Raw genomic sequence first — 25,780 nt, 5'->3', positions numbered from 1 at the left:
GCTGTTTTATGTAAAATTTAATAGAATAAGCAGTTATTGCTTATGTTTGTATTTTTTGTGCTTTGATCTTTGTTCCTCCAAGCCAGTTTTTTTCTTGTTCTTATTCTTATTTTTCACGTTGTGAGTTTCATAATACCGGACTCCAACTTTCTTGGAGCGCTGCTGCCTCTCAGCTCGTCTTCTCTGCAAATACACACAAAACACATTAGCAAATCCACAGTATCCACAGCCTGAATTTGTTTGCATTCTTTCAAACATTGTTCACTTTGCATTCCACATGCCTTAAGTAAAATAAATAATTTCAAACAAAACATTACTGACGTGAATATATGGACATTGATACGGAACCCACCCACCCATGCTCTTAAAATGTTACAAAGGAAGATACACTTTAATCTTTACAGAAGTAGTAAACAAGATACAAGCAGCAACCTGATGGGCATAGTCACATAAGAGGTCTTTAACAGCAGATGTGACAGAACGTTCATAAATGGAATTCAGTCTTCTCCTCCCCTCCCCCCAGTCTTCTGCTCCCCTTTCCAAAAAGCCCTTGCTGTACAAGTTTGCTTACAAATCACTTTCAAAGTCCTACAGACAGACTATTTCACTTGGTATTTAAGTTACTCTAGAAGAACTGTTTAGACTTGACTAACATGAACAGAAAATAGCAGCAGCAGCTCTCTTTCAAGACAGAATAGTACTGCCCATCTAGTTCCAAATTCTCCCATCTCCTAGCATTTAGACCCCTGCTCTCTTAACAGCATCAGTGGGCAAGCTAATGCTGAAAGCAGATCGGTTACCCACAAAAGATTCTCCCCTTCAACACTCCTTCTGTCGTGGTTCCTGCTGGACCCTTTTATGGGTCCATGCTCAGCTGGAACATGCTGCTGTCACATCTCAAGTCAGCAGCAAGTCACCCTGTCTTCAAATTCACCCTACCTCAGCTACAATCCCCACGCTCTCTCCCTCCTACTAGCACCCAGTCTCAAAGCTCTTAAGTGGTAATGGGAAATCTATGTATAAAAGAAGCCAGCTCATTTGTTGTACTACAAGAAATCACACTTACTTCTTTGGATGTAAGTTTCTTGCAAGGCTGTTTACCCAAAAGGTCATCATCATCTTCCTCTTCTCCTTTCCTTTTTCTTTTCTTCTCTGTGCTGCCTGCAAACAGCAGAGATCACATACTTGGGCATCTTCCAAACCACCCATCTCTTTTGCAGCACTTAAGACTGGGGTCACCATCCCATTTACTTCAGCAAAGCATTCCTTTGGTCATATTTTAATAGCTTCTACCAAAACAACATGCATGGTCCTTACCAGAGAATCACTCGCTATTACTATGAAAACTGCTCTTGAGAAGCAGACTGCTTAAAGTCTCATGCAAGTCCAGAAGAATTTCATAGTCTTGTCAGAAGAGGGTTCCCCCACCATTTAGCCTTTAATCAAACTTACTGTGGAGACTGAAGCCACACTCTTGAAATCACCGCAATAAAACCTATAGCCTGAAGTAGCTCTGTGCTTTTATAATGTCGTAAACCCCTTCCACTCCCTTCTGTGTAATACTATACCGTGTGGAACGGAAGTTGCTCAGACTGCAATCTGCCCATAGCACCATTCTTTTGGAAATACAACATTTGTCTTTGCTTTACCCTCATTCACTAGTAGAAGGACGTACCTTACTATACAGACAGGTGTTCTATAGAAAGGCTACAGCAAGGTCATCAGGCAGCCCTTAGGTTAGCTATGGAAACATTTAAATAGCTTTAGGGGAAAAAGAACTTGCAATCAGGAGCTAATGAACGCTTCCCCCCCAGCTCCCTCTCTTCTCTTCCTTATAGGATTTCCAAATGTAGATTAAGAACATCTGCTAATCTTGTTTTACCTCTGTCTTCAGTTTCTTTGGGTTCTTCAGACTTCTGCATGGATTTTGCAAACACTTTTTCACTCAGCTGCTTAGGGATTCTACAAAAGATAAAATAAGCAATAAAAGAATGTCATAACACAAAATGTAACCATCTCCGAGAAACGATCAGTCTCCAACGGATCCCAGTAGCCTGTCAGCAGCAAAGCCACAGCCTCTGCACCTCAAAAACATATTACAGTAATCTTGTCTCTGGAGTTACTGGGCTTGTGTGCTGCACAAAGGGACAAAATATAACACTTAACCTTGAAATCTTAGTCCTCACAAGGCTGGTGGATGAGCTTTGCTAAAACTGGGCCTGCTGGATGAGCTGGGATACTCTGGTACATGCATGGAGACCAGCTGGCATATCCACATAGGGCATTAGCCTTGGTACTGCTCAAGAAAGAATGCAGCATCAAGGAGAGATCCAAGGATGCAATATTGCTACCCAGAATACCAACAGATTTCTAATCCATAGTTTAAGAGGCAGCTCTCCAAAAGCAAGAACATTTTTAGTTAGGCTAGTAAACAGGACTTCTTGGAATAATCTTTCAAAAACAAACTGCTGCTTGGCCAAAGTTCAAATATTTATGGCTAAGCTAGATAAGCTGTGGCAACTTGTGGGTGGCAACACAGAGGAACCAGTCAAGCGAATCATGAATGGAGCAAAACCACAGCAGAACCGCATTAACTCTTTTCCCCCTGCGAAACACTTGAGTCACTGAACAGATTCAGATACCTTATTGCTGAGAATCTCTTGGCTTTGGCTTTATCCAGAAATTTTTTGTATTTTGCAATCTTCTCCTCCAAAGCCTTAAGAACCGCCTTAGAGCTCTCCCTGGCACCTGGTACAGCCAACTGCGATTCCTCCTCTACTGAATCTTGATGTTGCTCATTTTCCTCTTTCTCCTCTTCCTGCTCCTCCTCTCCAGAAGAATCATTGTCTGTTTCATCAAAGCCTGGCACATCTACAGGAACCAGGTCTTCTTCTGAGAACTGAGGTGCCACATTAATCCTCCCAAAGTTCTGCCGAACATGTGACATGAGTTGCTTAATTTCAGTGTCTGTATTATTCTTCTCTTCTGCTGGCTCCACACTTGATGCTACCGACTCAGAGATTTTCTCTTCATTATTATCTTGGCTTGATGTCATAGCTACTTCCATTGCAGGAGGCTACAAGAAAGGGCGTAATGGATGTGTTATCCACAAAGTCTGTCCCACCATCTCTGAGAGCAATTTCCATTTTATCTCTTTGGAAAAAGTCTAAGATAACAGGCTAACAACGGGAGAATTACTGACACTTCTGGTAGTCAGAAGATTGTAAAATGGCTCAGACATCTCTGTGAAGAGCACTGCTACCTAATCCTCACCAAATTCAAGCAAGTGTCACCTAAATCACCAGACTTGGGCAGAGTCCAAGACATGAACTGCCCAAGTTACATGGCACTCTGGGAAAAAGAACAGTGAATACCATTAGGAGAACTGAATAACATACAAGAAGAGGCACGAGCATCACATTCTCACCTGGGGACCTGTTTCTGCATTCGGTGGCTTCACAAAGAATGGGATTCTGCCCCTCTGCCAGTCATTGAGAACCATCTTGCTCACAGTTTGCAGGTCAGGCTCACCACCCTGAAAGAACCCAGTAACAGTTTATGTCCACATTTGCAGGGCATACCACCTTTCCATTACCTATAAGCAACAGAAACATTTCTATTTCCCATGTTCAGTAACAGGCCACATGCTCTTCCAGCCTGCAAATGCAGAAAGTCACCACACCTTTAGCAGTTTTCCAGTCCTACAAGCAAGTTTCTCAAGGAAGTCTTCTGTATCCTTCCAGGAATCAATCTTGTACGTCTTTCTGATGTACTCTGGTTTGGCTCTTTCCAGCACCGCACTAATATGATCTTCAGGGCTCTTAATCTTTTCAACTTGAACCTGGAAACAAATGGTAGAAAATCAACCCTTTGGGAAGTGTGCATTCATTTCTTTGAACCCATCATATTGACAACAGCAAAGATCTTCCAGCATTTAGTGCAGATACATACCACTCCCTTCAGCACAATGTCTGTTTCTGTGTCTCCAGAGGGATAAACTACACCTGGGCAGTCGATGAGAAAAATCCGCCGCATCAAGGTAATGTATTGCCATACCTGAAAGAGATCAGTAGTTCCCCATGTTACCTCCTTCCACACAGCTCTGTTCTGATTTTTAAATGCACAGTTCTAACACACAGGATTCATCTTAGGAACTTGGCATTAACAGACAACAGAATATAACTTGGCATTTTTGTTAGCTAGCCAAGACATACTGCACCTTGCTCCTTCTGAATCAGCCAATGCTATCCCTAAGGTTTTGCACCAAACTACTAACTCACAGGACCAAGGTGAGGAAACTACAATCACAACAAACTCCGATATTCTGTGGTCTTCCTCTTCCATGATCCTTAACTTTAGTGATATTTAGGAGTAAAATGAACAGGCTAGCAAAGAAGATTCCCGTAACTTTGTCTTCTTGTTTACGGTCACATTCTTGAAGAACAGAGTTAGAAAACCAGCGCTAACAGAGCCTGACAGCACAAATATACCAAATAATGTGACTTGGGAAAGTGCAGACCCCAAGTCAGGGCCGCTGAGCATTCAGATCACAGCGCTACTGTACAGGTAGAGTGGGAACTCAGGAATGCTTCCAGTAGCAGTGCTTCAGAGCAATGCCTGTTGATCAGCCACTCCTCAAACTCAGGGTCACATAGCCTGTACAGTTCAAGTGTTAAGACTTGCAAACATCACTGAGCTAATTTTTCATGAATTCTGCCTTTGACAATGCACTTACATAACTAATTTTTATCTTTAATGTAGGGATCTCTTCGTACCTTTGTTTCACCTGCAATAGGGGCCACACTGCAGACCTTCTTAGACCGTAATGTATTGATCACTGAGCTTTTGCCAACATTTGGATAACCAATGAAACCCACGCTGATCTGTTTCTTGTCAGAGTGTAACTGTTAAGAAATTGCACATCTTTTTAACATCTCATAGAGAAAGACAGAATTACTACAGTTCTGAACATTTGAGCAGCTACTGTTTTCACTATATTGGAAAGCAAAGGGGACTCTGAAGTACCAGGTCAAAAAAGGAGATCAGCTCTTTTCTATCAAGAGAAATGTATAAGGGTACAACCAACTTGCCATCCAAGAACTCCAAGCATTGAGGAAAATATCTGCTACTTCAAAAGAAAGACATGAACCCCTTGCATTCCTTGTTGCTCTAAAATTACTTGTGGACACCTTATTTAGAAACCATTTATGATGAGAAACCAAGCAAATACAAACAGTAGATGGGGATAGAATATAGATTTGGCCTGAAGAGACAGTAACTAATCTAAAGGCAACAGAAGGTGCCTTTCTTGAAAAATGAAGACACTTAAAAGGGCAATACCTTAATAGAATATGCATACATGCAGGACAAACAGGTGTGAAATACATTCCTCTCCTACACATTCAGATGAGACCTAGGAGTGTCAACTGGATACTCTGTCTACAACAAACCTAGGCCAGAGACTGATGGTCCAACCCACTCTTTGTGGATCTCCTCAGTTTGACAAACATTTTGAACATATTTGAAGGAATATTTTCCATTTTCTCTCCAAAGAAGGGACTTTTATTGATGGAGTCGTTTGCTGACTGAATGGCCATCAGAAAGTGTACTGATCCCCAAACGCTAACAAAACAGAGGACTCCACACTAAACACCTCCCCCTCCCCAAACAACAATAAAAATCACCCAAATTATTCTGTACCTTTCCAAACTGCCTTAAAAGCTGTATAAAAGCACCTTTGCCAAAAGGATTTGTGAGGCTGGCATGAAAAGCAAGTGTTGGATACTCCTGGGACAGGACAGCAACCCAGCGCTTCTAAAGAGGAAAACATTACTTGGTTAGGGATCCTGTGCTGCGGAGGTGGTGAAAGAATCTGCTTATAAGCAGAAGTACACAGCGTCTTCACTTGGGTCACAAATGTAACTGTCTATGAAAACTGCTATATAAGAACCTTTGAAGCATTTCACCAATCCAATAGCTAAAAGGTCTGAGTATTGTTTTTATAAAAGACAAACAATTTCCCAAAAACGCCTTCACTGCTAGCTAAAACTAATTAGTTTAACAATATAAAGCAAACCAGCTGTGGTGGATATGGATCTTACGCGGACTAACATTTAGCATACTCTGGAGACATCAGCTGAACTGTTAAATCCAGACAGAGGAAGTAGAGAATTTGTGGCTGGTGAGTGTTGCTCAACTCAGCCAAACTTGGACAGATTTACATTGTAATTGTTACTTTTATAAGCAGGCAAGCAGAGAGTTCCCATTGACCCAGTTACATTATGCCCTTTGAGACCAGCATGAGGACTGGCAACAGAATTAAAGCAGAGGCTACAAAAGGAACAAAGAAGGTCCAAGGAGTAACAGGCAGGACTGTGCTTACGGTAGCCCAGGTAGGAACAAGATCACATTTGTTCAGGACAAAAATGAGATGTTTCCAATGTTTCTCCTTTTTAAGATAAGATTCCACATGAGGGGAGCGAGTACCCATGGGATCCCTGGCATCAAGAACTTGAACAACAACATCTGATGAGTCTATCACCTGAAAAAAAAAATCACACAGAAGGAAAGGATTTTACAGAAAGTAAGATGTGTATACCTCCTCAAAGTTTCTAAACTACAACATTAATTTAAAAACCTTGTATCCTTCATGAACAACTGTTACTTCCCCATAGACTACTGAAACTCAGACTAATATCCATCGATCTTCCACTCTCAATTCTCCTTGCTCCCCTCCAGATTCAGGCTAATAGCTTTTACCTGTTCTTAGGCACCAGGAAGATGCTGGTAGCACTTGGGAAAGAAAACACTGCACCCAAATGGGAAAATTAATTGCTTCAGTAGACAAAAACAATGTTTGCCATCCATTCTGCAGCAATTCAATTCTGCCATTTCATAAAGGATCAGGATATAAAACATGTTTTCTGGATCAATATGAAACACACAACCAAGTAGGAACCTGCTGTTAGTCCGCTAAGCATCTACAGCAGGGAGCTGTCATTTTACGACTTGCTTCAAGCCAAGTGAATTTGTTTCACAGCTATTTCCTGCATTTTTGGCAGCATCTTACTGAAATCTGTTTTGCTCTATCATTCCCAGTGCTTTTAGATCTAAATGAAAAGGTTTTAAGCTACATTCAGAAATTCAGAGCAAAAAGTCAAGCAATTTCACACCTAACAGTCAGTGAGAGCACACAAACTGCTCTTACAACCCTAATGCATTCTCAGTCTCCATTTCTCTAACAGTCAAGGTGGCTCATGGGGAACTGAGGGTCAGAGCCCTCCAAAAACGACCCTATCAATATGCCACATGTTTTTCACCTAACAAAACTTAAGGCCATATGACTGGTTTATTTGTGGTGAAGATCCAGGAACCTAAGAGAAGCTAACACCTTCCCTCTGCCAGTTGATCTCTAGATCATCTATTTTAAGGATGTTTGTTCCAGTGAGATGAGAACTCAAGAATCAAGCTCAGTCAGGCAGAGAGTTGAAAATGAATCTCTGCTCTCTTCTACAGCTGGCTTTCTCTGTTTGTGTTTATGTACCGTATCAGTACCAGAAAAAGGGTGTATGGTTTCAAGTCAGTCCATTCCAACTAGGCTGACAGGAAAGCAGGCAAGGGAGTGACAAACTCAGGACATCACTGCATGAAGAAAGTCACTGTCTTAATGTTTCTAAGAAACTTTGCAGCAAGTTCAGTTGTATCAAAGCTTCCCTAACAGAGCAATGAATGGTTTTTCAGAGCTGTTCTGATTATTGCTGTATAGGATTTCCAGTGGTGTGCTGAAGCACTTGACTTCATAAAGGCTGAAAGATAGACATGACTCTGCTGCATATTATAAATGTTGCTTACCTTGTAGAGCTCACCCCAGATTCTTTTGGACTGTCCTTTCTTATATATTTCCTCTTGTGCTTCATCCCTGAAAGTGGATTACCAGAGACATCAGTAACAGGGTTACAGCATTGTCTTCTCTCAAGCCACTTACAGACAAAAGAGGAGATGAGGCCCAAGTAACAGATAGCTGGGATTTAGCCCTGGTCCCTGTGCTCTGCCTTCAATCTACCCATCTGCAGAAAGATCCTATAAACACGCACTCTTTCAAAGATTCCTATCTGCCTACCAGTCAGTTCCTTATCTAACCCAAAATGTGAGTTTGGAGATATTCTGACACGCAACAGAAAATGAATTATGAATGAAGACAGAAGAGTCTCATGGAAGCAATAGTTTGGTTAAAAACATAGGGACAAAACAGGATTAAAAAATCCCAAATTCAGCTGATATCACTTTCCTTACTCCTCATACAGCAACAGCATCGGTGGATGTACTACATACTTCTTTAAAAACAAAGCTGGCTCTTCAGAACTGTAAGCAATGAATAATTTCTTCTTTCTATTTACCTTACACCAGTGTCTTCTATCACCAGGTCTCGGTCCTTGCCCTGATCATAAGATCCCGATGAGGCTTCAGCATTCTCCACCAGAGACTGCACATCACTTGCAGAAAGATTTGGTCTTTTCCTCTGTGATTTGGGGCCAAATGTTGTTTCAAATGTTTCTGTGTCAAGAATGTGAACTCTGGAGGTCTAAGGAAAAACAGGTTCGTAAAAAAACCCACAAGCACTGTTTTTTCCATCTCTCATGACACACAGTGAACAAGACCTTCATTCAACACAACTCTGCAACCTGTGACAAGAGTTACAGGCACTTTCCTAACAATGTTTGAGTTTTCCAGCTTAATCTTTGAGAAACGCAAGAGTGGATATTTAATAAGCAACAAAACACATCACACTTGCCAAAGAACTACGCTTCAATTCTTTCACCATAAGTGATGTCAAATGTAATTAAAGCTACCATGATGAAAATTCAGCTGCTATCTTTGATCATTTCTTATTTTTTCTAACAAGTGCACAAATCTCACCAAACTCACAGATTTTTGTCAGGGATAATTACAATCAAAACTGTAGATTTTAAAGCCTGTAATGAATGCCAACTTTCCTCTGAATGGCATACAATTCATTGCTGAAAGAAGTAATTTGTTTTTGTAATGCACATCTTAGTTTCTTGATTTTTTCCTTAATTTAGGTAACATTTTTATGACATAAACCTGGAAAGTTTCCATATGAAGAAATAGCTAGCAAGAGTCCAAAATAATAGGTCAGACATTATGAAAGAAACTTGGTAATATCTAAAACTTGAGGTACTAGAAATGAAGGCTGCATGCACAAGAATTTCTGATTCAAGATAAAAAGCACATATTTGAGTTCAAATTCATTATACGAGAATGTCTGCAGTGTGAAGCATCCTCGAAAAAGGTCCCTCTGTCATGGGAGCTATTAGAAGCATTAGAACATAAGGCAAGCTGCTACAGTCATCCTAAGCTGGTACGCTAACCTAGGATGTTTTAGGGTAAGTTTCCTACCAAAAAATGAAAATTTCTAATAATTAATAGATCTTCTCATAAACTATGGGGAAGTATTACTCTGCTTCTTTGCCTTCACATTTGATGTCCATAGTGACAAGCTGTCAAAAATATCCTTCCCCGAGTCACCTGCTCTAATTGCCCCTCCCAATGCTTCTAGAACACAACATTTCACCAGACTGAACAGAGACAGCACAATCACCCACAGATAAATAAAATTCATGACGCCTTTGCCCACACAACCCAGCCTTCACCCTGTATAGATGAACAATACCCACATGTGGTTTAATCCGATCATAGAAAAGGGACATTGGCAACTTTCTTTGCTTCATGACCACTCTGTAAGGATCTTTCATGACAGTTTCCATCTCTTCTTGAAATTTCTGTAGGGATGATTGCTTGATCACACGAGTATTTCCTGCATGTAAAAATACATATTGCACCTGACCACTCCTCATCTTAACTGCTTCAAAGACCCCAGGTACACTAATAAAATATTAATATTCCATCTGGAATCAAAAATACCAGTGACAAAAAATAGAGGATTTTACTTGTGACAAACCCCAAATTAGCATAAATAAGCCAACCCCTTTCTTTCCCACCACTTAAAGAAAATTTTTAAAAGTATCCCTCGGACACTTAACATACATAGGCTACAACATATGTACACACAGGCAAACCCCAGAAAATGACCAAAGGGGACAGAATAACCACACTTTAGAGGAGTGTGCAGAAAGCAAACACCCAAAGTACAGGTACATGCGAAGCATGAGCCCATACCCAAGCCTACGGTGGAGATCCTTCACCTCCATTTTCAGTATCTGTCCCACACAGCACTGAGACCACAATTCTGAAATAAACACCCTCCAAACACACAAAGTTCAACAGTTTTTAAGCTTGCCGAGTCTGCAAGTTGAAAAAAAAACCAAAAAACAACTCACCAAACCATTTAATATTTGGTTCCACTCTTGCAACTGTGCCTGGTGCCACTGTTGATTGATACTGTAGAGGCTTAATCACTTTACCATGTTTGTTTCTAAGCGAAGAACGAGAACACATGTAACTACGCAGGGCAGCACACACCCCTCTAGCACTTTTGTTCACTAGACCAGAAGTACATCCACAAAATCCAGAAAGACCCTTCATCTAGAACCAGTGCCCCAAGATTGTTATCAGAGACAGTACTGCCTGTAAAGACTAATTAACTTAAACACTGCAGCAGAAGTGATGTTGGCGAGTGCACACTCCAAAGCCTCACTCCAGTGTGACCAGACTCTTGATGAAGGCTGCTTATGTCAGACCAGGAATGGCTTATTGGGTTGCAAAAAGTACCGATGTACAATTTCCTAGTAAACCCTGCTTTCTTCTCTCATGGGCTCACGTGGAACTTTTCAATCAGCTCTACCCATCAGCTGGTGCACAGCACTCACCGTAAGATGATTTCCAAGTTGACACCTACCTTAAATTTAATAATTTTTGAAAATACATATTCCCCAGTCTGCTCTCAAAACAAAGTGAAATCTGGCAAAACAACACACAACCGCTAATCTGAACCAGGACTCTCGGAACCCTCTGCAGCATCTACAAGACGGCAGAGATGTGTTTATGAGGTGGGAGCTGCTCCACAGCCAGCAATTCTCAAGCAGAGTGAGGGGGTGTCTCTCTATGAAGGAGCCGTGTGGAAGTCAGGCTCTTCAGACATTTTGAGGTGAGCTTTACAATTACACTGTTGTGGGAAATGAAGGAATTCTGGGCATTTTGGGGGTTCACGACATTCCAGGGAGATCACATCAGCTGTTCTGCACCCTGTGTTTTCCAGCTGCATTCCCTGATACACACCGCTGGTCTGTTTGGAGCTCAGGACGAGGTTTCCCAGCTCACGGTATCACAGGAAACACGGAGGAGCAGCTCTGCACCAATAAACGGGCATTTTGGCATCAGTGCGGGCAGCGGCCCTCAGCGCGGCTGAACGTGCGTGGGCAGCGGAGGCCACGCCGCTGCTCGGCACTGACAAACGCGCTCACTGCGCCGCAAGGCTCCGGTCTGTCCCGCAGGCCGCGGCCCGGCAGCGTTACCGACAGCGCAGTTACCGGCGCCCGCTCGCTGCCGCGCCCGGCGGGAGCCCGGCCCCGCGGGAAACCGGCCAGTGCCTCTGCCCGGGCGGGCGCACGGAGCCGCCTGCACCCCGCGGCACCGGTAACGGCGGCGGCGGCGCGGCCAGGCCGGGACCCCGCCGCCTCCCGCGGGCCGAGCCGCGCTCACCTCCGCTCCTTCTGCCGGTACATGTTGAGGCGCCGGATGGTGGCTCGGTCCCGCATGTTGTTTCCTCCCGCGCCTCCGACGCGATCTGCGGAGACAAGACAGCGTCAGGCCCGGCCCGGCCCGCTACGGCCCGGCCCGGCCCGGCCCGCTACGGCCTCCGCACGTACCGGGATTGGTGCTGGCGCGGGAGGGGTTGATGGTGCTGCGGCCCTTGTAGCGTGGCTTCACCATCGTGCCGAGCGAAGCGTCCTGCGCGGGGCGGGACGGGATAGGATGGGGCAGCGCTCACGGCCGGACCGGGACGAACCGAAAGGCCGCTCCGCCGCACTCGCCGCACCGGGCAGGAAGCGGCGGCACAAGCTCTTCCGGCTTGAGGGTCAGCGGCATGACGCACTTCCGCTAAGTCAGTCTTCCGGCTGCGCAGGCGCATCAGGTTGCCCTGGCAACCACGTCTGCCGCCGGTCGCCGTGGCAACGCGTGGGGCTGGCCCGGCCCTCCCCGGTGTCCGTGTCCCGGCGTGTCCGTGTGTCCCGGCGTGTCTGTGTGTCCCGATGTGTGTCCCCCGGTGTCCCGTCGTGGCCCCCCCCCCGGCCCCGCCGTGCCTCCCGGCGCGGCGAGAGGGGCTGCGGCCCGTAGGGCCCGGTGGGGCGGCCTGTGCCGCGGGGCGCTCCCGGCCCGCCCCAGCGCGGCCTGCGGGGCGGGCGGAGGGCGGTGGGCCGGAGGCGGCCCTGGCCGGCCGCTGCTGTCCGGCCGGGGCTCCCGCCCTGGGCCCGGGGCGGGGAGGGGGGGGCGCGGGCCGTGTCAAGGGCAGGGAAGGCTGTAAGGACGAGGGTGGCTGGCACAGGAGCCCTCATTGTTTGTGAGACGTTGTTTGTTCGCAGGGACATAATAAGAATCGTTTGGGAGCTTGGCGTGAATGCCTGTTTCCATTTGGAGATGAATGCGTGCGGTCAGCAAAGCGGCCCGGTGGTACGGGGTGCTGGTGGGAGCACTGGCGGCGCGGGGCACGCTTGCGTGCGGCGGGGCAGTGCTGGTGGGATGTTTATAGGCACACAGGGTTGTTGTTTCTGGGTTGCTGGCGACGGCTTTTTAAAATTAGAAATGACAACGCTGGCTTTTTTATATGCATGTAAAGAATTGCACGGACGGTGCAGTAACTCAAATCAAATTTAGGCGAATGATATGTCTAAAGACTATGCCTACATTCATGTTGCTGCCAGATTTTAACAGAAACTGGAAAGATCCTCACCTAGGGGGAATTAACAAAGCTCCGCTGAAACGGTGTTAATTTATACCAGAGTTTGGGCTGAGGCCAAACTGCTGAGCGCGTTGGGGAATCATTCCCCAAAACTAAGGTCTGGCCCATCGTTTCTAAATACTCATTAGCGGCAGAGTATTCACGGCTAGTTCAATTTCCTTCTAGTTCTGCTAATGCTCTTCTAAATCCAGAACAATAACAGAGCTTCTGGGATTTTGTTCTTTTAATGATTTTCAGCATTTTGCTTTTAGGTAGTGCATAGTCCCTGTTGTACAACAAAGTCCTAATGAGTCAAGATTTGAGAGATGTTTTGTAAGATGGCGGTCTTGAATTTGAGTCTGTTTTGGCTAAGCCTACAATTTCTGTTTTTTCTCTTAATAAAATTATCTATGCCTTGGGCATTTAAAAAATACACATTGATGTGGGCATAAAAAATTAATTCCAAATTGTAGATAATTGTTTAAGCTATCAGACTTGAGGCTCATGTAGAAGAGTTTTCCCTGGACAAGTGTGTTTTCTATTAGAGTTGATATCAATCTGTCAGAAGATCCTTTTGATTTTCAGATTTTTAGACTAAATAGTTGAGTAATACTTGCTCTGTTCTCCCCCACTCTTTCTTCCTTTTCCTTAAGAAAACACTCTTTTTATTGTTAGCAAGATATCTTGGAGTGCCTCCAGAAAATTGCTGTCTCTTTCTGTGAAAGAATAGAAATAGCTAGCTTTAGACATAAGGTTATGTCATGGAGAACTTTTGTTGGTAATGCCTCAGAGTTAATTGTTGAATTCCCACGTTGAAAGCTTTAACACAGAGGTCTCCGCGCCACTCTCCCCAGCCTTGCTTATGGCGAGCCCTGTCATCCCAATCGGAGTGGGCTACAAGCCTGTGCGCTCTCCTCTCTCTCATGTTTTTTCCTGACCAAAATTACATTACTGTGGCTAACATTTTTTAAGTATTAGTATTTAACTTGCAGTATCTCTGTAGCTGTGGTTGTTTACTTGTCTATCTGATAACATGCGAGTCAGATATTTTACTCTACTAAACTAATTTTTTGTTGCTGTATGACTCACAAGCTTTTCATTTGCTATTGATGCATCCTCCCGTTTCAATTTTTAACTATTTTCTTTTCTTCTTCTTTTTAAATTGGCTACAGCGGGATGTTGTCCATACCACATACCAGACAGGACAGGGGGGTTAGTGATAGATGCCAGGCCTGTCAGATCTGCCAAACGGCCTCAGCTTCATTGACAGGACCAGCCTGACCATTGCTGAAATGAAATCACTTCGAATTTTATGTGGCCTCTTCCTTGTCAAAATCCCAGTGAATGTGGTTATGTGATGCCATCAGAATGACTCATTGCCATAATTACATATGTTCTAAGGGGTTATTCCCATTGTATTATTAAAAACTAGTGATGTTTGATTTTTGGCAGGAGCTGTCTTCCTTGTATGATCTACAGATTTTGTCAATTAAATGAAGGAAAAATAGATTTCCAAGACTTCAGAACAAGACTGGACTTGTACTTGGAGCACTTTTTCGGTGTGGTATTGAGCTACTTTGTTTTATTTAACAGGATGAAGGCAACATCAGCCATCTTACTCTCCTTGTTGCAGTGATTCCCCGCAGAGCACAAGGACAGAATCGGGTTTCGTAGCTAGCCTTCAAAATCATCCCAAGCACGGCCAGAAGATACCGTAGATGGTTTATCACCACAGTAGTTTTCCCAACTCACTTCCTCAGGAATAGGTTTTCAGGGAGATGGCTTACAAGAGTGGGAGGCAGGGCTCCTTGGCAAAAGGCTCCAGGTTTGATGGCTCCTTAACGGAAAAAACAAAAGCGATCCCAGATATCGTTGCCTTGGATCTGGAGTTCCCAAAATGGCGACTGAAAGCAACAGGGGAAAGCTGGAGGGAGGAGAAAATTGAAGTCAAGTAAAAAAGGCAGAGAGGTGAAAAAGTACTTTGGGAGTGCGGGCCGCGCTGTGCTCAGCAGGGTCGAGCCCTCAGAGCGAACGTTGTGCTCAGTCCTGCGTGGTTCTCACAGCCTTCCAGAGCCTTTCAAGAGCTTTCCTCTCTGAATGGACGGCAGTGCTGCAGATCTCTCTCACAGGGATTAAGTGCTTACTAGCAATCTGGAAGCTAAAGCATTTACATATAAATGTTTTACTTCTGTGATTTGATTTTAATAGTCACGAAAAGTGACTTCTTTTCTGGAAAGCTGCACGTGTTGCATCATGCATGTTAGCCTTGCGTGTCGCAGGATTTGACCTGGCCTTTTGCAGGCCATTTCAGTGGTGAATGGCAGATGAGGTTCTAACTGGGTGTTTAAGCTTGTGCTGCAAATCACAATGTATTATCTACCTGGTTGCCTTTTTTTTTTTTTCTGCTAAGATCCTGCTGCTCTTCAAAAAATCATGGAGATTCTGGCAAGCAGCTCCATCTAAACTATGGTTTGGCATTTGGTTGGGTATAATATATTATCATGTATATAAATGCCATGGGTGTGATTTATTTATGGTGACTGGTTAAATACAGCTGGTATTTCTGTAATTTCAATAGAGGGGTTTTTTTAAAATGTATGCCTAACATCTCTCTGTGAAGACTATTGACTTAATAAAATCTGTAAATATATTAAAAGATACCCCTTTTAGTGTTGTCAGGCAATGTAATCCAAATAATAGTATTAGGGATAACCTGTTTCACTATCCTCTATTTCCTGTAATCAAAGCTAAGATTTCTTCTGAGTGAGAAATCATTTTAACATAAACATGAACTAAAAAGTATATACATTGCCTCCATCTCCAGGGGGGTAGAAAGCTAGTAAATTATTGTTTGAGGATTATGTGTGCACACGTTTAACTTGACTGTAGCTGGTGAAAAATACGCATTTATATTACACGGAGAGGGTAAGAACATAATACAACCAACCTGTGTTTGGTGAAATATGTCTGCTTTAGCTCCTAAATCTCAGCAAATGAGATAGAAATTAAACAGTTCCAAACTCATGATTGTAAGCTGTTAATATATTATTCCTTGCCCTTTGTTCTCCATTACGTGGGATGAATTGCCCAAAAGCTAAGTAAACTGCCCAGAAACTATCCTGCAGATTTTGAGTAGAAAGAATTCTGTCCAGTAAATCAACAGCAGTGGGTTCAACAGTAAAAATGAAGACATTTTCTGTGCAACGAGTTTCTGACAAAGGAGCCATCTATCTGCCTATGCAGCTAGCAATGACTCCAGCAGCTAGGTGGTTGAAGTACAGAACATGAATAAGCGCAGAAGTCGGAGCAGCAATGTTTTCATGCCATGATCCATATAGGTACATTTGGCTTCTGGACGGTAGACAGAAGTTGCTTAGGAGAGGCTCTCTCTAGACGTTTTTGATTAGTTGGGATTTGACTCTGGTTTTGGTGAATAAAGCAAACAAAGCTTGTTCAGCAAACCCATTTATTTATTTATTTGTTTAAAGAAGCATATTTTACAGTGATGCCATGGAGAGAACACCACAACAGATTTTATTTGGTGGGCTGAAAGAGAGCATTCACGTGCGTGTGAGTTGAGATGACATCAACCTATCTAAGGAAATCTCCGGCTTGGACTGTTGAGCTCAGCGTGCAAATCACGTTGGTCAAAGGCAAAATATTTCTAAATTCATAAATGAACCAGCTCTCTAGGAGTGGGAATAAGCACAATTCTTGAGCTGATTGAAAAAAGAAAAGGAATTGGATTTATTTTTTATATTTTCCTCCTAGTTTTTCTAAAAGAATTTAATTTTAAAATCACCCATACTGGAAAATCTTGGGTTTTCTTAATATGCATTTTAAACTTTCCTTTGCATTTCTACCTTTTTCTTCCCATTTTGCTATGAAAAAGGAAGAAAGAAGGGAAGAGGCTACAACAGGAAGATGTTTGTCATTTTTTTCTAAAAAACTCTAGAGAGTTCTATAAAATAGGTTGTGTTGATTTATTATATGCAGTTTAGTTTTGAAATAGTTGTGCTAATATTGCCATGAGTTACTGTAGGGAATCCAGTCAGTTAACAGAGCCTCCGTGTATAAAACCTTACTAATGCACTCTCTTTTCTCTAATCCTTGTTGAGAACTGGATTGAGATACTGCAGCAGGAGGGAGGAAGGAGTCGTTTATGAATTAGCAAGCTGAGGTTCATGAAAGGGTTACTGATTATTGCTGCTAAAAAGCGGAAGGGAAAAACGGTTCTGCTTACATGCAACGCCATGGCACAAACAAAATACTTATCTCACAGGCTAGCTGAGGCTAGAAAATAAAGTGAGATCTGATCTTTCAGCTGGGAGGCTTTCAGGAATCGTCTGAACATGATCCATAAACAACTCAAAGGATGACTTTGAAGAACCTTTCTCTCTCTGCTTGGTATGCTGGTCGTTTATCATTGTGCTGAAATGGAATCCCCTTTAAAAGATATAACGGCTTCTTGTTTACTTAAACGCAAAGTGGATGATGGGCTGAAAGGTTTTGCTGCCAGCAGAGCAGTCACGGAGAGCTTGGTACAGCTCCGGAGCTGAAACAACTGTGCAGCTCCCACATTCTGCACTGAGCCAAACCAGCCGCAAAGCGGATGGGGCGAAGGGAGAGTTTAGGTGTCCTCTGCCGGAGCTGAGTCCTCGGCGGGCACCACGAACTGCCGGCTCTTCGTAGGAGAGGACCAGGACTGCCAGGCATGGGCAGGCGACCCATCGGAGCGAGCAGGGGGCTCTCCCACAGGCGTCCCCGCACAGCTGCTGGCTCGCTCTGCCCTCCAAAACCGCAGAGTGGAGAAGGTGGTACAAAAGCAAGCGCAGCGGAGACTGTATTTGCCAGGTCTAGCTTTGGGGTGAGCTTTTCCCTGCCCATCACCTTACCAGGGAAGCTAGGAGCTTCAGCAGCACGTCACTGATCCACCCCGGGCACATCTCTGGGAGCCACAGCACCTCCCCTGGCTCCCTCCCTCAGGACCAGAGGTCTTTTGCTGAACTCTAGAGGAATTAAATGTATGCACATATTTATATCGAGGAAGCACATTTTAAAATATAAGGGAAACTGAGCGGTATGCCACCTCGTGACACTGCCAAGGGTACAGCTCCCTGTGCAGAGAAGGCAGTGTTCACGCGCACCCGCGCAGGTCTCACTACGTCTCTGTCCCGCACTGTCCTCGTCCCGGTTCATCTGCCCAGGTGTTGGCTCTTGCGGAGCAGGAGCACTTGGCTGAATCCAGGGAATTCCAGTCGGTGGCACGCAGACCAGTAGTTTCTACCAAACTTAAAAGTTTGCTTCTCTTCTGCGGAGCCCGAACTGTGCCTTCCCCCTCCCGCCTGCCTTCCCTCCTGCTACACGCCTGGGTGGTGTCTGGGCAGACGGACGAGCGTGTCCCTAGCTCGGGATGGAGTCCCGCAGCTGTGACTGTACAAGCGGAGTCACAATGTTTCGGCAACCTGCGGTTTGTTGTAACCTCTCATTTTCTCAATCTGCTGCATGTTAACTGGATCCTTCAGTGGGAAATTCCTCAGGGGCTCTGCGGAGCACAGCTGGGGTCCTGCGAGTGCAGGACGGCTGATTTGTGGCTGCAGTGCAGCTGGCAACATTTTCTGGGATTTTCTTAAAGCTTTGGTGAGTTTCCCTTCCACAAGTGAGTCTCTGTCCTGTGGGACACCAGCCTCCATAGGGGCCAAGGCATGAACCACACACTCAGGAAGCTGGTTGTCATTTTGGTTTTTGTTTTTTAATTTGAAATAACTCTTTGAAGCAGATTCAGGGTAGATACCACTGACCTCTTACCACAAACGTTTAACATGTATTCGCAATGATAAAGTCATACAGCTTAAAACACAAAATAAAGGGTGGGGGGAAGAGAAAGAGGCCACTGCCTTTGTGTGAGTCTGGGTCCCACGTCAGGGAGAGCGGCCGTGCGGCCCCGGTCTCGTCCCTCTGGCTGCAGCCATGCTGCGCTGGGGCCATGCGCCCGGTCTCGAGTTGAGGCCTTTGGTCATGAAGTCTCGCGTCTGGGTCCTTCGCTGACTCGTACTCCACCTCTCCTCCCCGCAGCGTCCCCCGCGGAGCCCTGGGGAGGTGGGCTTCCCTCCATGTGCACTCCCACTCCTCAGCAGCATCCATCTGCGATCCTGGGTGGGGTGGGTGTGTGTGCAGCCTCCTTATTGTGTGTGTGGTTTCTGTCGGGTCTGTGGGTCGGTCTGGGAGTATATGTCTGTCTTTCTGGACATGTGTACGTGTTGTGTAGCAGTGCTCTGGTTCAATAAAGCTTTCATATACATAGCAGCAATGAAGTCTTGCCATCAGGTGACGTAAAGGGGCAGCTACTGGGCAGGGCTAGCGGACGTCGTGGGGACCGCAGCCCCTCTCTGTTTGCTCTTCCTCTTCTTGGTGCCAGACTTAGCATCTTTGGTGTCTTTCCGATTTCTGTTCCCATTTGCACTGTCTTGCTTTCCTTGCTCTTCTTTTTTCTTCCTTTTCCCTGCAGTAAAGCAAAGGGGCACCATAAGGCTCTCCAGCAGAGTGAGCTGGCCCGCAGCCCACAGCTGCCGGGGGTGGCCCGAAGGGCTTGTACCCCTCCCCACGCAGAGAGGTGCCCGAGAGCCGCCCTATCTGCCAGGCCGTGCTTTGCATTACGAGCTGTTGCCTAAATAGAAACAGGGAAGAAGGATCAAATCTGGGTTTAGCTTTGTAATTGTCGGTCTCCAGCAGAAGTGTTAACACTTGCATTTCTCCGCGGCTGCATACCAAGCCCCTTAGCTAACGCACGCTGCTGTGTGCATCAGAGGAACAGATCGGCCGTGTCTGCCTCCCCCTGCCCGCCTGTTTAATCCCTGTGGTGTTAGTCACTGCTCAGAACCGGTTTCCCTCAAAATACTCAACCCAGCTGCAAGCCTTGTCCATCCCATAAGAGGATGACCAAACCACCATTCATCCTGAAGACACTCTAATTCCTGGGAAAAACACAGACCTAAGCATTCTGGTAGAGGAGAAGATGACTCCCATCACCGCAGCGCACAGGCGTGCACTTTCTTCAGCTGCTCAGCTGCCTTGCTGCTCTGTGGCCAGGGAAGAAGCTAAAATACCTGAAAGCCCGTGGGACACACGGCAAGCCGTGCTGAGCATCACCCACCCGTGGGTCCTTCTAGCTGCCGTCACGTTGTGTTCCCTGTACCGCAGAGGGGTAGTGAGATGTGCAGTGCGTTTATGGTACTGGACAATTGGCTGAATACTCGTGCCTGACAAATAAGGGGTGCTGGGGAGCGATGGTGAGGTATTCCACGTCTGCTCACCTTCAGGGCACTGGTTCTTCTGCACAGTGCATCGCCGCACCTCCGTGGTGGCAGGACACAGGGACACATCTCCAGAGGGAGCCTGCAGAATCCGCCGCGTTCGGTCTTCGTTGCCCTTCTTGAAGCCACAGAGCTTCCTCTTCTTGGAGCAGGGCCCCCAGGGCCCCCACTCACTCATTTCACATTGTGCTGCCAGATAACAAGAGAGGCCAGCAGTAATTCTCGTTTCTCCGTTGCTGCCTCAGGATTTCCTGGAGCCCTTGCACACCATCGCACCTCTCCCCCACTTTAGGCTTGAAGAGTATGTGTGTTTCCCCAGCCGCTTCCTAAGTTTTCAAGGCACCCCCTTCCTTGCCGTACCACACAAACTCTGAGTCACACTTCACAAACACGCGGCAGCAACACTGGGGTGCTGCTCCCCGCCCAGGCTGGTCTCCAGAGGGCTCTGCGCTCTGAAGGGCTGGGTCTGACCTGTAGCATCACCCACTTGACACAGGCACAATGAGCAATCATCTCTGAGAGGTTCATTTTATCATCTAAACCAAACTGTAGCAACACATGTGACAGGACCGGACAGACGCACAAAAAGCTCAGCAAAAGGTGCCCGAGCATCGCTTACCAGGACTGCTGCACTCCATGGTGCCGTTGGCAGCAGAGTAGCCTTCGGGGCATGTGACGTAACATCTCCCTTTGTGCAAATACAAACCTTCCTTACATTTTGTGCAAAAGTTTCGACTGAAACAGGACTCACAGTTCTCAATTTTGCATTCTGGGGGGAAAAAAAACCACAGAGCCATCATGTAGTCTGATGTGAGCAAAAGACTCAGGAAGCTCTTCACTGCTAACTGGAGTTCACTCCCGGCTCCAAGGGGTCTGCCAACAGCCAGGGCAAGTCTCTGAACATCCTGCCAGGCCTGATTGTGCTACTCGGATACAAGTCAGTTTTCTTTGCACCGTTCCCTGATACAAGACAGAGCCACTGTGCTGCAGCTCTCCTAGCCAGCAGCAGTCACTGCCAGCTTGAAATCAGGCAGAGTGGAAAAGGTTTGGGCTGGTGTTCGCCTTGAGCATCAGTCAGCCAAAGTGGGACAGTGCAAAGAATAAAGTCCTGTATCAACTGCTCCAGCTGCAGCTACAGTATGGGCTGCAAAGTAACAGAGTTAGACAGAAATCTGGCCATGAGGGTGATTTGCATGAAACTGCCAGGGAAGTGATCGCATTTTTCCGTGTCCAGCTTTTTTCTGGTGCTCTGGCTGAAAGAGGCAGCCCCAGGCCAAGGATCTCGTTCAGAGAGCTGCTTGGCTATGGTGAATGGGCAGAGGAGAGAAGAAAAGGTACTTGTGCGAGCAGTACCTTAAAAGCTGAAAAGATTCCTCCCCTCCTCCTTCCTCCCAAAGAAAGAGGGTGCCAGTCTGGCAGCCCAGGTAACAGAGCTTCCCAAATGCCCTGCAAGATGCCACGTCCACAGCACACCTGGGCGGTGCTGAGCATGCTGCGACAGGGTAACCCAGCCCTGAAGGCTTTGCCGGTGGCCCTCTGCTCTAATGGACCATTGGTCCACCACCACCACCTGCCCGCAGCATGGAGAGACCCACAGAGGCTCTCAAAGACCAGGAAGGCCAAAACTCAAGTCAAAACCTGCATGGAAGGGCTGATGGGGAGGCAGTGGATGCTTATCCTCCTTCCGAGGGCACTGTTTGGGCAGTATCTAGCGGCTGTTCAAATGGAAGGAGCGTCTCAGCCTGGCTGCACGCTGCACCAGCTGCACCGTGCTGCGGTGGGGAAGCGCCTGGGCGCTCAAGGTGCGTTAGCCATCATCAGCATAAATTATGGGGTTATTCCCTGGGTTATTGCCCTGCTCAGCACGGCCTTCTCCCCTTCCATACAGCCACAGCATCTCCTCTCACCTGAACGGAGGCAACACGATCCCCTGCAAAGCACCACAAAGCACGGCCACCCTCCCGCATTTCGCCCGTTCCCTCCCACTCCCGTACTCACTGATGCACTTGTTCATGTCTGTATTGCGAAGGCCGAAGTATCCCAGTGGACAAGACGGTAGGCAAATCCCAATTTGCCGGATATCATTCCTCTCCAGAAGGATGAAGAGTTTGGGGGAACATCTCAGGCACCCATTGAACTCGGAGCACAGGTCGCAGCCTCTGGCACAGCCCTGACTCAGCTCGGTGCTAACTGGAAGAGCAAGGGAGAGGCGGCAATTAGTGCCTGCCCGCGTGGCCGGGCTCTGCACGCACCGGCTTCAGCCCCAACACACCGGCACCACCGGCAGCAAGGGCAGGGACCGCGGCAGCCCGAGGGCCGGGGTCCTGCTGCACCGACACGCTCGCTGCGGCTCCCGGTACCGCTCCGGCCGGGCGTCACGGCCCCGTGCCCGATGCCCACAGGCACCAGCGCCGAGCGCGGGCGCGAGGGTCGCGACGGCGGCAGCAGTGAGGAGCGGGACCCAGAAGCAGCCACCAACTCTTCCCAGAGTCCCAGCACTGTCTTCCCACCAGCCCCCTGCCTCCCAGCCCTGTCCATCAGCCCTGCTGCCCGTGCTGGGCAGACACCCACGAGGGACACGTGCCCGGGTGGGCCAGCGTGTCCTCCTCGTGTCCCCTCTTGGAGCTGGTGGTGCCGCCTCGCAGAGCTACGGGCACGCTGTGGGACGAGCGGGGCCCAGAGCCGTGCGGTGCTGGAGCGAAACTGTCTGAGTAATTCTGTGCTGCGCTTCGAGCCAGGCTGCGTCCCAAGCTAAATCTCGCTCTGACCCCGCTTATGTTAACGATATCTGGCAGTGCAGGAGATTTCACTGCCCCCAAAATAGAGATGTGTTCTCAGCTCCTAAGTTCAGTCCAAGAAAAATACTCAATCCCATGTCTTGAGAGTTTTCTGCTTTTAATTATCATATAAAATGCTGCTTGTTTTGAAACCAATAGCATTCTTTGCAGGCTAGAATGCAGGTTATTTTTATTAGTTTATTATGCAAGCAGTGTCCTTGTTTATAGAAAAGCTGTGTATTTAAAAAAATGTATTCTTTTAAATACTGTGTTTACTACACTTCAAAAGCAAGCGCGGAGCACCACAGTATTCACATGCCAGACCAAGAGGTAAGAAAACTTTCCTCTCCCCCCACAATGACCCGAGACCCCGGCAGCTCCCCTGCTGCCCACCCCAGCCCCATCCATGGGTGCGGAGGCTGCTGCAGCCTCGGGAAATGAAACAGAAAGCAGAGGGGTCCCCAGCCCCGTGGACCCTCAGTGCCCGGCTGCCAGGAGGGTTTGCTGGGTCTGGACTGGGACCTCCCCTGGGCATTTTGGGCCTGGCCCCCTGTACGCAGGGACCCCCAGGGGATCCGGCCCCATCTCTCCCACAGCACTGGGTCGCAGGGCCGAGGTCTGTTTCTATGGCAAAGGTATAAACTGGGCCCTCACTGGAAACTGCACTTTATAGCATTAGCTATGACATCAGGTTTTCCTTGTTCTCACAGGGTTCAGCAGTCCCAGTTTTAATATAAAATCATTTTTATATAATTTAATTTAAAGCAGTTTTAATGTAAAACAGTTCTAAAACTAGCTTACACCAATGAGGGCAAACTCATGTGGCTGCTCTTGTGTCGATTCAGCCTGGTTGCCCTGCGTGAGCCCGGAGCTGGGACCAGCCAAGGACCATCCAGGCTGGAGGGATAATTAAAAGCCCGTGCACCTTGGGTCACACTGTGGCCTGGCCACCCCATGGCCCAACACCCCTGCAGCAGCTGAGCGGGCACCCGTGCACGGCCGCTGCCAGGGGCAGAACCTGCTGGGGGGGTCCGGGTGGGATGGGGTGGCCGTCGGGGAAAGGACGGTGCGGGGCGGCAGCCTGCCAGCAGAGCAGTGCTGGGGGGTCGGATGGGGAGTGATGCACGGCTCGTGCTCACACGCTCCCTTTCCCTTCCTTCTACTGCTCCCTTCTCCCGGCGAGGTGCCTGACCGCAGGGCGGGATGCGCACCGCTGCCTGCCGGATCCGTGCCTGCGGGGGCGAAGGCGGGCAGGGCCTGGGGCAGTTGAGGCGCTGCGGGAAGCGGGGAGATCGACCCCGTCCTGCTCTGCAGAGCCAACTCCTCCGGCCGTGAGCGCTGCCATGGGCACCAGCTTACCCGAGGGCCGCAGCCCCGGGGAGCAGCGCCGGCTCGTCCCTGTCCTGAGCCGCAGGCTGCAGGGCAGCTCTTCCCCATCCCTGCCCCGTGCTGCCTGCAGGGTTAGTGGGCGCAGCTTGCCAGGGAGCCGGGGCAGTTGCCTGAAGCTCAGGGCTGCGGCAGGTCCGGCGGGACAGGGGAGGGCACGTCTCCGCGCGGGAGTGGGACTTGGGGAGCTGCGGAGGCTCGTGGGGCACCCCGGGTTCTGCCCAGCTCTCTGTGTTGGTAAGACATTCACCAACTTTCACATTCACGTTCACCACCTGCACAAACCGTACAGCATCACGAGAAGAAGTAGAGAAGAAAAGCATTTCATACATACTTCGTCTTTGCCTCTTGCCCTTCACCACTTTGCTGCTGCCTGTGAGATCCATCGAGCTTAGAAAAACCACCACCACAAACAGTCCAAGCTGCATAGTAACTCTCCAGCGCTGCAGCCCCTCTGTCGCAGGGTGGTCGGAGGAGCCCGCTCCACAGCTGGGGATCTCTCTGCGGCCGCTAAAACGTCTCGGGCAGGATCAGAGCTGAGAGTCTGTGCACGAAACCTGGTACGGGACCATATCCACAAACTACATCAGCAACAGCGAGCTTAGGTAGCAGGTAACATGGCTCTACCTTCATCCCCGTAAGGAGCGCAGGAGCTTGGCTCTAGTCCCATCTGGGGGCTCTGGCAGCGAGCGTTAGCTGCTTGCAGTTTCCAAATGCACTCGCAGGAACTGCAAAGGAAGAGGAGAACAGATTAACTTGACAGTCGACATCTCTCCCGTTAACGGCTGGGCTCGGCACTGCGGCGGGCGAGCGCGGAAGCCGTGGAGCAAACCGGGGGAGCGGCACGCAAGGAGTGCGGGCAGATGGCGGCACCCGGAGTGGCGTGGGGCGAATCGCCCTCCAACCTTATCCACAAGTCACTGCGTTGCTTAATAAAAGTTAGCGCACATAGAAACGCCTAACGCAGCTTTGCCATCTGCCGATGCTGCATACGGTTATAGCTGTAACTTGTTTAAAATAGTGCCAGTCCCCCTCGGCCACCCCTCCTCGAGCAGCAGATGGCCTCTGCAGACTGCCAAGTGCACAAGATGTTTCCCATCAAGTGGGCACCTCTGGGGCTGGTTGTCGAGCCAAGCAGAAAGCGAGCCTGCAGTCCCAAGCCAGAGACGGGGCTGTCTGGGGACGGGGCGGGATCATCCCACGAGCCGCCCGAAACGCCGCGTTTCTGCTCGGAGGGAATTTCCAAACCTCCCAGCTCCCACTCCCCCAGAGTGGCAGGGAAGGGTCAGCGCTGCCTGCGTGGGCAGAGGCAGTGCCGAGCGGGACCGAGCGCAGGAGCTGCTCTGCCACGGGCTCGCTGGCTCTCGCACGGCCCTGCCGGTGGAGGA

General features: G+C 47.9%; 2 protein-coding genes across 7 annotated transcripts in view; both read right to left on the bottom strand.

Annotated features, from left to right (window-relative positions):
- Positions 1 to 2: 2 nt before the first annotated feature.
- Positions 3 to 12,056, bottom strand: GNL2 (G protein nucleolar 2). 2 transcript variants are annotated; one of them, XM_075047213.1, is made up of 16 exons: positions 11,847 to 12,056; positions 11,680 to 11,764; positions 10,359 to 10,453; positions 9,696 to 9,835; positions 8,397 to 8,581; positions 7,852 to 7,918; positions 6,383 to 6,541; positions 5,701 to 5,814; positions 4,776 to 4,904; positions 3,952 to 4,056; positions 3,683 to 3,841; positions 3,428 to 3,535; positions 2,643 to 3,076; positions 1,883 to 1,962; positions 1,067 to 1,161; positions 3 to 183 (listed from the first exon to the last, which is right to left on the bottom strand). In XM_075047213.1, the coding sequence occupies exons 1-16, from the start codon at positions 11,908 to 11,910 to the stop codon at positions 34 to 36; spliced, it is 2,169 nt and encodes a 722-aa protein (XP_074903314.1). In that variant the 5' UTR covers positions 11,911 to 12,056; the 3' UTR covers positions 3 to 33. The 2 variants fall into 2 exon arrangements, with proteins under 2 accessions (XP_074903314.1, XP_074903315.1); XM_075047214.1 differs by lacking the exons at positions 10,359 to 10,453; positions 11,680 to 11,764; positions 11,847 to 12,056 and adding an exon at positions 10,198 to 10,322.
- A 4,327-nt stretch (positions 12,057 to 16,383) lies between these two features.
- RSPO1 (R-spondin 1) overlaps positions 16,384 to 25,780 on the bottom strand; it is a 31,085-nt gene continuing 21,688 nt past the window's right edge. For all 5 annotated transcript variants that reach the window (XM_075047212.1, XM_075047211.1, XM_075047208.1 and 2 more), the window contains 5 exons: positions 24,727 to 25,120; positions 22,228 to 22,419; positions 20,849 to 20,998; positions 20,230 to 20,418; positions 16,384 to 19,418 (listed from right to left, as the gene is read on the bottom strand). In XM_075047212.1, coding sequence (XP_074903313.1) covers positions 19,261 to 19,418; positions 20,230 to 20,418; positions 20,849 to 20,998; positions 22,228 to 22,419; positions 24,727 to 24,820 — 783 coding nt within the window. In that variant the 5' untranslated portion in view covers positions 24,821 to 25,120 and the 3' untranslated portion in view covers positions 16,384 to 19,260. The remainder of the gene's footprint in view (positions 19,419 to 20,229; positions 20,419 to 20,848; positions 20,999 to 22,227; positions 22,420 to 24,726; positions 25,121 to 25,780) is intronic.

The sequence above is a fragment of the Buteo buteo genome, chromosome 16 (genome assembly GCF_964188355.1).
Source record: "Buteo buteo chromosome 16, bButBut1.hap1.1, whole genome shotgun sequence".
Taxonomy (NCBI): domain Eukaryota; kingdom Metazoa; phylum Chordata; class Aves; order Accipitriformes; family Accipitridae; genus Buteo; species Buteo buteo.
The sequence above is the reverse complement of the archived record's forward strand: the minus strand, read 5'-3'. Positions and strand labels throughout refer to the sequence as shown.

What these genes read in the sequence shown, in the direction of transcription:
- GNL2 (XM_075047213.1), bottom strand. Translation starts at nt 11,910, where the DNA reads ATGGTGAAGCCACGCTACAAGGGCCGCAGCACCATCAACCCCTCCCGC. An exon ending in ACCAAATATTAAATGGTTTG is followed by an intron (nt 9,836 to 10,358) that starts GTGAGTTGTTTT and finishes TTTTACATGCAG; the next exon opens with GAAATACTCGTGTGATCAAG. An exon ending in ATGATCGGATTAAACCACAT is followed by an intron (nt 8,582 to 9,695) that starts GTGGGTATTGTT and finishes GTTTTTCCTTAG; the next exon opens with ACCTCCAGAGTTCACATTCT.